The following is an 11274-nucleotide window of genomic DNA, read 5'->3' as shown; positions in this document are numbered from 1 at the left end:
AAAGCCTCTTGCCTCTTCGGCAGCTCCAGACCCTTTCCCCGGACTCCCTCCGGGCTAGCCGTGGTGCACTAACCCCTTCAGGCTCTCTTCCTGCCGCCAGCCCCAGTCCTCTCCCTGCGCTCCGACTGAAAGCCGATACCCGAGCCTCAGCTCCCAGCCCCACCCGCCCCGGCGGCCGAGCAGACAAGCCTCTCGGGCTGGTGTGTGCCTGAGGGCACCGATCCTCTGTGCCGGAATCTCTCCGCTTTGCCCTCCACACCCCTGTTGCTGCGCTCTCCTCCGCTACTCCGAAGCTTTCCCCCTCCGCCACCTGCAGTCTCCGCCCGCGAAGGGGCTTGTAGTGTGTGGAAACCTTTCCTCCTTCACGGCTCCCTCCCACTGGTGCAGGTCCCGTTCCTATCCTTTTGTCTCTGTTTATTCTTTTTCCTTTTGCCCTACCCAGGTATGTGGGGGAGTTTCTTGCCTTTTGGGGGGTCTGAGGTCTTCTGTCAGCGTTCAGTAGGTGTTCTGTAGGAGTTGCTCCACGTGTAGATGAATTTCTGATGTATCTGTGGGGAGGAAGGTGATCTCCCCGTCTTACTCTTCCGCCATCTTCCCCAACTTTATTTTTTAAGGTTTGAAAAATACTTGTTTTAAGTTAAAAGGCAAACTATATCCTGTGAGGAAAATACTGGCAATGCATATGACAGACAAAGGATTAATATCTCTGATGCATAAACATAGATATAGATATGGCTATGTGTGTGTGTATATATAATAATAAAATGAAAATATGCTCAACCTTACTAGTAATCAAGAAAATGCAAATGAAAATGAGATATTTTTCTGCTTACAGATTGACAACTGTTAAAAGTTTCTTATAAAATGTAGAGCTGGCAGCAGATGGGGGGAAGTATTCTCTTCTCATGTACTGTTAGTGGAAGAATAAACTGGCTAGATTTACACCACGTGCTCTGACAGTGTAGAGCAGGGTTTTTCAACCTTGGCAATACTGACATTTTGGGCTGGATACTTCTTTGTTTTGGAGCACTGACCTGGACATTGTAGGAATGTTTAGCAGCCTGTGGGGCTGCTACCCACTAGATACCAGTAGCAAAACTCCCTTCAGTCGTAACAACCAAAAATGTCTCCAGATTTTGCCAAGTGTTCCCTGAGGGACAAAACCACCCCTGGTTGAGAATCACTGGTCTAGAGGAAGGGACTCCTTTTTATAATTTCCACCAAGACGCAGCAGTGTCTGTGTTAGCAGTGGGTCTATACCAATCAAACCGTAAATAGAGGTTAATTCCAAGAAGAGGGAGTGGGTAGGTGGAGGAGAAGAAATTTACATGGCATTTTATACATTTCTACATTATCCACAACTTTTTCCATTGAACATTTATTTCTTTTGAAATTTTACAAGAATAATAAATATAATGTTTTAAACCAAATAAGTTCTAAATGATGAAGCTGATGACATTAAAGAAGTACTTGGCATACGTTTTTCTGTGAGTACTAATGAAAGCCAGATTATAGTTTGGATTTAATGTTTTGTTTTGTTTTGTTTTGTTTTTGCGGTACGCCGGCCTCTCACTGTTGTGGCCTCTCCCGTCGCGGAGCACAGGCTCCGGACGCGCAGGCTCAGCGGCCATGGCTCACCGGCCCAGCCTCTCCGCGGCATGTGGGATCTTCCCGGACCGGGGCATGAACCCGTGTCCCCCGCATCGGCAGGCGGACTCAACCACTGCGCCACCAGGGAAGCCCATAGATATAATGTTTTTTAAAAATATTTTTATTATAGTGTCTTAAATATGGGATGTGTCTTTTGAAGGGTGTTTTACTTCTGTAAAACTGTAGGACTTTACCCCCGCATGCTCCTCATTTGATACGTTATGTCTATATACTCTCAAATAAAGTGAAAAGACAGCAATTATTTAATCAATGTGAACAATATAAAAAACTAAATGGAATGATGTATGCTTAAAGCAATATACAGCATATACTAGGGTATGTCTCTATTTATAGATATATATTTAGAAGACCGAACTACATAAGTAATTAACTAATACCTAGTTCTTTAAAATTGTATAGGGAAGAATGTACTAGCATGTTTTTGGTGGAAATACCTCAAGCACACCTGCCATCAGGAAACTCATCACGTGGTGGATGACCTTTGCAGAAATAATTTTCACATAGTGATGTATTGTGAGAGGGGAGAGAGAGAGGAAGAGAGGACCAACCCTGAGAAAGTCACGCTCATTTTAAATTCTGATGAGTGATGGAAGTTGCCAGGTGAAGAGGAAGCCCCGCCTGCTGTGGCCTAACCGTAGGAGAAACGGTGAGGCCAGTGAACTGAGGGTCAGTGCGACCGGAGGTTCCAACAGAAGTGGGAAGAGGCTCCTGAGTCGGGCAAGGGTCATATCATGGAGGCCTTTTTGATCCTGCAACAGAGGTTTGAAATTTACCATAAAGGCAATGAGAAGCCTTTGAAAGATTTTAAGCAGAATGACACATTCAGATTAGTGTTTTTAAAATATTGTCCTGTCTGCAGCTGGGGAAATGGGAGCAAAACAAAGCCTGCATCCTTTTGCCATATTCTTGAAGTTTCCTTCTTCTAGCTGACCAGGTGTTTTCACACCCCTGTGTCATACAAGGTTGTGTGCAATGCAGACGTAATTTACTTTTCTTTCTCAATAGAAATGGTAAAAAGGGCAAAGTACAGAATAGTTTAGTCACTGGTAAAGTATATTGTTGGCCTTTTTTTTTTTTGCTTCCCTCAAGGAAAGAGTATGTTTCTAAGTGTGTTGATTACATTTGCAACACCTCTGTCATGGCAGTTTATAAGGAATTTCACAGAGGATTTCCTAAAGTCTTTGACAAAGAGATACTTAAACATTTCCAGCCTGAAGAACTAATGACAGCAATAGCTGGAAATACTAATTATGACTGGAAACAATTTGAAAAGGTAGGTGATAACTAAAGTGCCTCCAATTCTTCCAAACAAGAATTCCCCCTAAAAACCATTTTTCTCCTTTTTTTTAATCAAGAATTCAACGTATGGTCCAGGATACTGTAAATCACATCCTACGATACTGATGTTTTGGAATGCTTTCCATAAATTAACTTTGGATGAAAAGAGAAAATTCCTCTGTAAGTATTGCAGTAATAGATGGATCTATAATTATATATCTTTTAAAATATCTTATTTGAGATAAAGTCATTATTAATGGTGTGTCACAAATGTTAATGGCAAAGGAAGGGTTAGAATCCAGGTTTCCTGCCTTCTAGACCACTGTTCTCTCTCTTACATAAACCTGTTCCCATTTTTAAAAAAATGATAGTAATAAAGATATTGCTATTTTACTACCTTGTCTGCACTGACTCTAATACCACCTCCAATTACAGTTTGTGTCCTCTTTCTTCACTCTGGTTGGCTCCTGACTGAGCCTTTTATCTCACATTCCTACCTTTATTTAATTACCTAAAGTCCTATGGAATTAGGACAATGTCAACTGTCTCAAATGCTATTTTAGAAGTAATAATAATAATAGCAATGACCACTGATGGTGATAATAATAATAACAGCCTTTCTATCGTGTGCCTCCTCCACACCAGGCATTGTACTGATCACTTTATATGGATTACACCCCTTTATCCTAATAGCGACCTCATGAAGCAGGCACTTTTATTTTTCCCCATTTCAGATACAAGGAAAAAAATGCTTGAGGCATTTAGTGTCTTGTCTATGTTCAAACAGCTGGTGAGTGTCAGAATGAGAATTTGAACCCAGCAGGCTAATTCAAAGCCCAGGCTCAGGAGCACTAAGCTCCATGTGGTATAAGTACTTCTCTTGGTGGGAACCCTAAGGTTTCCACAGGACAGACTTAATGCCTTATTCTCTTACCTTTTCATCCCATTTCTCAGTTTTTCCTGAGATACGCATCTTTCTTCTTGCTATTTTTGTTGCTACTGAGGATGTTTGAGGACAACTTTCCCATAAACCTAACCTACTTCTCCACAAGCCCAAACTACCTTTCCAATCTTCTCTCTTAATGGGAAACTTTTGCCTCAGTCCAGTGGTTCTTTTTTTAAAAATTTATTTTATTTATTTATTTTTGGCTGCGTTGGGTCTTCATTGCTGCACGTGGGCTTTCTCTAGTTGTGGCGAGCGGGGGCTACTCTTCGTTGCAGTGCACGGTCTTCTCATTGCGGTGGCGTCTCTTGTTGTGGAGCACAGACTCTAGGCGCGTGGGCTTCAGTAGTTGTGGCACGCAGGCTCAGTAGTTGTGGCTTGTGGGCTCTAGAGCGCAGGATCAGTAGTTGTGGTGCACAGGCTTAGTTGTTCCGTGGCATGTGGGATCTTCCCGGACCAGGGTTTGAACCTGTGTCCTCTGCATTGGCAGGTGGATTCTTAACCACTGCGCTACCAGGGAAGCCCAGTCCAGTGGTTCTGTTGGCTGTACGTTCAGTGAGTTCACTTACATTTTCCTACCCCTGGCTTTTTCTTGGGCTTTTCCCCCTGCCTAGAATGGTCAGCCAGCTCATCTCCTTGAGAACTGACTAGCCAGCTGTGACCTCTGAAGCTTCCCTGTCACGCCAGCCTGGTGTCTCTCTCCCTGCCTTGAGTTAGCTCCTCATACTTCCTAGGTGAGCTAAACTAAACTTCCTTGTATCTTGCTGTTATATTTTCAGGTATATAATTTCCCCTCAACTAGATCATGAACTCACTAGATCAAGGACCAAGACCAAATGTCATGATTTTTTTTCACTCCACATGGTCCCATGTAGTTCTCTTTGCACAAGGGGACCCAATACATATTTGTTGAGTGAAGTGACTGATTTCTTCCTTTTCATTTTAAGTTTTGCTCTTCCTATGAACTCTCTGAACCAAAGTTTATTTCTTTTTAGTTTTTCTTACAGGAAATGAAAGGTTGCATGTAAAAGGCATACGGAAAGTGGGAATCCTATTTCACTGTCCTGAAACTTTCAGTGAAAGAGATTTCTCAAGATCACTGACGTGTCATAATATTCTGGACCTCCCTAAATATTCTACAATGGAAAGAATGGAGGACGCACTTCAAGTAGCCATCAACAGCAACAAAGGATTTATGTCACCCACGGCCACAGAGTGATAGCGACCTTCGAGAGGCTCAGATTTCAGGTTCTCTCACCCTTCGATCCTTCTGTTCTTCTTAGTACAAAGTGTTGACGGATTGTAGTTAGAATAAGTTGACAAATGCTGGGATAAACAATAACATGATGAGTCAAGGATAACATTTTTAATGAATCAACATTTCCTGATCCTTAAACTTGCTATGAGAATGCTTGCTTTTTACTGAATTATTTCCTGAACAATAATTATCATTTAAAAATATACTAAATGTTAAAAGCTAACAGATATTTTTAAAAAATTGTACATCTAGGGGTCTTCCCTGGTGGCGCAGTGGTTGAGAGTCCGCCTGCCGATGCAGGGGACGCGGGTTCGTGCCCTGGTCCAGGAGGATCCCACATGCTGCGGAGCGGCTGGGCCCGTGAGCCATGGCCACTGAGCCTGCACATCCAGAGCCTGTGCTCCGCAGTGGGAGAGGCCACAACAGTGAGAGGCCCGTGTTAAAAAAAAAAAAAAAATGTACATCTAATAAACACTGTCTGCAAATATGAAAGACATGCTGAAGTTCAAAAAAATAAAACTATAAACTAATTCAACATGTTTTTGAGGCACATAGATACATATTTTTATATTCTGGAATGTCTCCAGAGTTTTGATTTTAGCCAAACAATCTATCTGAAAAATCTAAATGTTAAAGGATTTATTAATTTAATGAATAATGACTTATGCTCATTGCTGTGTTCCAAGAAGCATTCTAAATGCAGATATCATTATTTTGGTTAAAGGCTAAGCCCAACAAGGAACTCCCATTTAATTACAGTTGGAAAAAAATGAAGAACATGAAATATGTTTTCAGCATCATGGTATAGAATGAATTAAAGGAGAGATATAAGTATGGTGGAAATGAATTTTGTGGGCCATTTCTATCTCATATTAAATTTTAAACTGTGAGCTATTCTATAAATGCCTATTGTCATCCCAAACCATACACAGAAGCCTTGTGTCAGTGGTACTTTGGGAAAGGAAACTATGGGGTGAAGTTCATACTGGGGTGCTGATGTGGAAAGAGGGCAGGCATCTGAGGATAGACAGAACAGACATAGAGAATTCACCAAGGACACTAGAATGTAAGGTGGTTAGTAGAAACATAAGCCCCCAGCAAATCCTCATAGTTATTTTGGATATATCTGGTTTCTAATAAATGGAATGAAGGCCCAGATGTATTCTATTTGATTTTAAGGGAAAAGGTAACTTCTCAGTCTTAGGGATCCTTAGGCACCTGACTCTTGGGTTGTGTTTTTCAGGCCTTTCAACTCCAACATTACTTTTTCTGTGCAAATGGGTGAACTGTACTAAACATTTTAAGAAGAGATAGTACCAATTCTTTATATACTCTTTCAGAAAATAAAGGTAGAGAGAACACTTCCCAATTAATTCTCTGTTGCCAGCATTACCCTAATACCAAAACCAGATAAAGACATTACAGGAAAAGAAAACTACATGTATCTCTCATATGAACAGATACAAAAATCTTCTACAAAGTTTTAACGTGTCAAACACCCAATAAAGTATAAAAAGGATACTACCTTGTGACCAACTGGGATTTAATCCAGAAATGCATTTGAAAATCCATTATATTTCACTATAATAGAAAAAAAATCACATAATTACCTCAATAGAGGTAGAATAAAACTGACAAAATTCAACAGCCACTCATGCAGGATGGATACTCGTGGAAAACTAGGAACTTTCTCAACCTGATTACTTCATACTTAATGGTGAAAGACCAAATGCTTTCCTACTAAAATTGGGAACAAGGCCAAGATGTCTGTCATCACTTCTGTTCAACATTGTACTAGATGTACTAGTCCACACAATAAGGCAAACTAAAAAAAAGAAAGGGCATAATGATTAGAAAGGAAACAGTAAAGCTATCTTATTTATAAATTACATGGGTATCCGTAGGATATTCAAAGGGATCCATACAAAAAAACTACTAGAACTATTAAGTAAATATAGAAAGGTGTCAGGGTTCAAGGTCAATATATAAAAATTAATTGCATTTATATATACTCACAACAATCATACAATGAATTTTTTTAAAGTACCATTTGCAATATCATCAAAAAATAAGAAATACTTATGGATAAATTTAACAAAATATGCTTGACTGTTCCCTGAAAACTTGAAAACATTGCTGAATGAGATTAAAGAAGCTTTAAATTAATGGAGAGAGACATGCTCATGGACAGAAGAATCAATATTATCAGCATGTCAGTTCTTCTGAAACTGATCTAATTTAGCGCAATTTCAAAATCCTTGCAGTCTGTTTTGTAGAAATTGATAAACTGATCTTAAAATGTATATGGAAATGCAAAGGACCTAAAATAGCCAAAACAACACTGAAGAAGGACCATGGTGGAACAGTTGAGTGAACTGATTTTGAGACTTAATTAGCATCTACAGTAATCAAGGCAGTGTGGTACTGGAGTAAAAATAGACATACAGGACTTCCCTGGTGGTGCAGTGGTTAAGAATCCACCTGCCAATGCAGAGTACATGGGTTCAAGCCCTGGTCTGGGAAGATCCCACATGCCACGGAGCAACTAAACCCGTGCGCCACAACTACTGAGCCTGCGCTCTAGAGCCCACAAACCACAACTACTGAAGCCCGCACACCTAGAGCCCATGTTCCTCAATAAGAGAAGCCACCGCAATGAGAAGCCCGCGCACCACAACAAAGAGTAGCCCCCGCTCGCCGCAACTAGAGAAAGGCCGCATGCAGCAACAAAGACCCAACACCATCAAAAAGAAATAAATAAATAAATTTATTTTTTTTAAAAATGGACATACAAATAATGCAACACAATAAAATGTCCCAAAGTAAATCGAATCACATATAGCCAACAGTTTTGACAAAGACGCCAAGGCAATTCAGTGAGTAAAGGCAAACTGGAACAGTTGGAAATCCATAAGAAAAAAAAATGAACCTGTTCCCTTACAGGTTCCCATCCCATCCCTTATGTTCCCATCATAAAGAATAATTCATTTGAAATGTAACAAAGACCTAAAGCTATAAAACTTCTAGAAGATAACATATAAGAAAATTTTTGTTACCTTGGGTCAAGCAAAGATTTCTTAAGTAAGACAAAAAAGGCATGAACTATGTAAGAGAAAAACAAAAATGGATAAAGAAGAAAAAATGAATAAACTGCATCAAAATTAAAACTTAAGCTCTTCAAATGACATTTTTTCATGTAATTTTATTTTTTTGTTTTAGTTTTATCATAGCTTTTTTTAAAATTGAAGTATAGTTGCTTTACAGTATTGTGTTAGTTCAAATGACATTTTAAATAAAATTAAAAGGCAAGCCACAGACTGGTAGGAAACATTTCAAAACATATGTCTAATAAAGGACTTTATATGTAACATAAAGAGTTGTATTATAGGGACTTCCCTGATGGTCCAGTGGTTAAGACTTCACGCTCCCAATGCAGGGGGGCCTGGTTTGATCCCTGGTCAGGGAACTAGATCCCACATGCTGCAACTGAAGATCCTGAAAGCTGCAAGGAAGATCCCACGTGCAGCAACTAAGACCCAGCACAGTCAAATAAAATAATAAATAAATATTAAAAAAGAACTCATATATATATAAAACCCTTAGATAATAAGCAATCGAATTAATAAATGGGCAAAAGATGTGAACAGACCACCAAAGAAGAGACAGAGATCAGCACTAATAAGCACCTGAAAAAATGCTAAATATCATTAATCGTAAGGGAAATGGAAATTAAAACTGCGATAAGATAGTACTCTAGACTACCTGAATTGCTAAAATTAAAAAGACTGACCAAACCAAATGTTGGCAAGGATACAGAGGCACTGGAACTCCCATAAACTGCTGGACGGAATGCAAAATAGTATAGCACTTTAGAAAAGTTTGGTAGTTTCTTAAAATGATATTCATGTACTTACCATATGACACAGCAATTCCATTTTTGGGTATTTACCCCAAAGAAATGAAAACATTTATCCACTCAAAGACTTGTTCACAGTACTCACAGCACTTCTATTCTCTGTGGGCACAAACCGGAAAGGACTGAAAAGCCTTCCTATTAGTAAATGGATAAAGAAATTGTGGTATATCCATATAATAGAATACCACTCAATAACAAAGAGGGAACTACTGATGAAACACTACAGGATGAATGTCAAACGCCTTATGCTAAGTGAAAAAAGTCAGACACAAAAGACTGCACAAGTTTGAATCCATTTCTAAGAAACTCTAGAAAAGGCAAAGATTTATTGACAGCAGATCAGTGGTTGCAGGCACCGCAGCGTGGGCCGTGGGACGGCACGAGTTTCACCACGAGACCGCAGCAGAGCCCCCAACAGAATGCTTAACAAATTTCAGCTCTCCGGGCCACCATAGTTTCTGGAAATTCTGCAAGTCCGCCTGTGTCAGGGCTCCTCCTAGTGGAATTGCAGTGTTTCTTCGAAGGCCACCTGGTCCAGTTCAGGTGGCCACTGCCCGCCCGGGGACACCTTCTCAGCCCTGCTCACCCACCTCTTCACCGGCCAGCGTCCTGTTTACTCTGGCCACCGTCCAAGCCAGTCGTGAGTCATCCAGTTTCCCTTTAACTTTTCCTTTTCGATTCCGCCCCCTTAAAAAAAAAAAAAGGCAGTTTCGATTCTCTGACACTGCCGGCTCCGCCCCCAAACAGCACATTGGAAGCCCGGCGTCGGGGCAGGGGCGGGGCAGGGAGGCTGCGGTTCCTCGACGCCGCCGCGCGTTGCGCTCGTTCCGCCTCCGCACCGCGACGCCGGGGGTCCCGTGGGCGCTCTCGCAGCGGCCATCTCCCCCTCTCCTTGCCGCGTCACAGCTCGGTCTCTTCAGAAGGTCTGGAGAGCGGAGGCACGGCCGTGGAGCCCGGGAAAACTGAGATGGAGCGGAGGCCACGGAGGGGGTCGCGGGGCGGCGGCGCGCGCTCGGCGTCCCGGCCGGTCCCGGCGTCCCGGCCCGCGGAGCCGCGGGGTGCGAAGCTCTGGCTCTTCCCCAGCGCCGACCCGCTCCGCAGCGCGCTGTCCCGGAGGACCGAGGCGACGCGCCAGATATGCTGCACGCGCGAACGCCTGGCTGTGCTGGAGCGCGGCGGCGCCGGCGTCGAGGTCCACCAGCTGCCGGCGGGGAGCGACGGCGCCAGGAAGCCGAGTGAGTGGGGCGGCGCAGCGCCCGCTCGGCCCTCCCGCCGCGGGCTGGGGGTGTGAGTGCGGTGGGCTGCCGGGGTCGGCGCCTGCGGGGTCGGAGTCGCGGTCGGGGCCAGCAGGGACGCTTCTCTGCAGAGTGGCCCGACTTGTGCAGTTCTTCTCTCACCGCGAAGAAGATTCAGAAGGGGACCAGACGCCGCAGCGGTCCGCGGAGGCCGCAGACGCGCGCCGGCCCGGGGTTTTTCGCGCTTGGCTCGTGCAGCATCCCTGCGCTCTCCCAGCCCCGATCCCGGTGGGCGTGGAGTTCGGCGGGGTGGTGGCGAGGAGTAGTCGGCTCCGTCCGCCGACCGCACAGAGGGAGTGTACCGGCAGCATCTTACCTCAGCCAGCCCTCCTCTGTCGTTGGTTTCTGTTCCAAGTGTGTTTCTCACTGACCCCTTTTTCGGTCCGCTCCTATGTGGAGTCTTTGGAGAACCTCGTTCGCGTTATCTTGTTCTCAGTGACGATGTTTGCAGGCATTTTAAAGAGTGCTTTCAGTTGCACTTCTCCGTGGTAATCTCTGTAGAGATTAGGTCCGGTGTCCGTAGCTCCGATTCTACAGGTGGGCGGGAAAGCAAATGGCCACACACTCAACTGAAAAATTTGGCCTTCTGTTGAGTGAAGAAAATGATATTTTACTTTTGTTCGTTTTACTTTTAGCTTGAGCGGAGTCGAGGATTTTTTTTTCTGTGGGCCATTTGCATTTCTTTTTGGTGAACTGCCTGTTTATTCATATCTTTGCCTGGCTTTTTAAAAAATTGAGTTGTCGGGCTTCCCTGGTGGCGCAGTGGTTTAGAGTCCGCCTGCCGATGCAGGGGACACGGGTTCGTGCCCCGGTCCGGGAGGATCCCACATGCCGCGGAGCGGCTGGGCCCGTGAGCCATGGCCGCTGAGCCTGCGCGTCCGGAGCCTGTGCTCCGCAACGGGAGAGGCCACAG

At 43.5% G+C, this 11274-nt stretch overlaps 1 protein-coding gene across 1 annotated transcript in view; it reads left to right on the top strand.

Annotated features, from left to right (window-relative positions):
• Window positions 1-10033: 10033 nt before the first annotated feature.
• The window catches only part of LOC307056385 (E3 ISG15--protein ligase HERC5-like), a gene marked incomplete at both ends in the record, with an annotated part of 41684 nt that continues 40443 nt past the window's right edge, over window positions 10034-11274 (top strand). The window contains one exon of the mRNA XM_079709157.1: window positions 10034-10301. Within this exon, the coding sequence (XP_079565283.1) occupies window positions 10034-10301 (268 nt within the window). The remainder of the gene's footprint in view (window positions 10302-11274) is intronic.

This window comes from Hyperoodon ampullatus (genome assembly GCF_949752795.1).
Source record: "Hyperoodon ampullatus genome assembly, chromosome: 1".
Classification (NCBI taxonomy): Eukaryota; Metazoa; Chordata; class Mammalia; order Artiodactyla; family Ziphiidae; genus Hyperoodon; species Hyperoodon ampullatus.
This window is presented reverse-complemented; position numbering and strand designations above follow the sequence as displayed.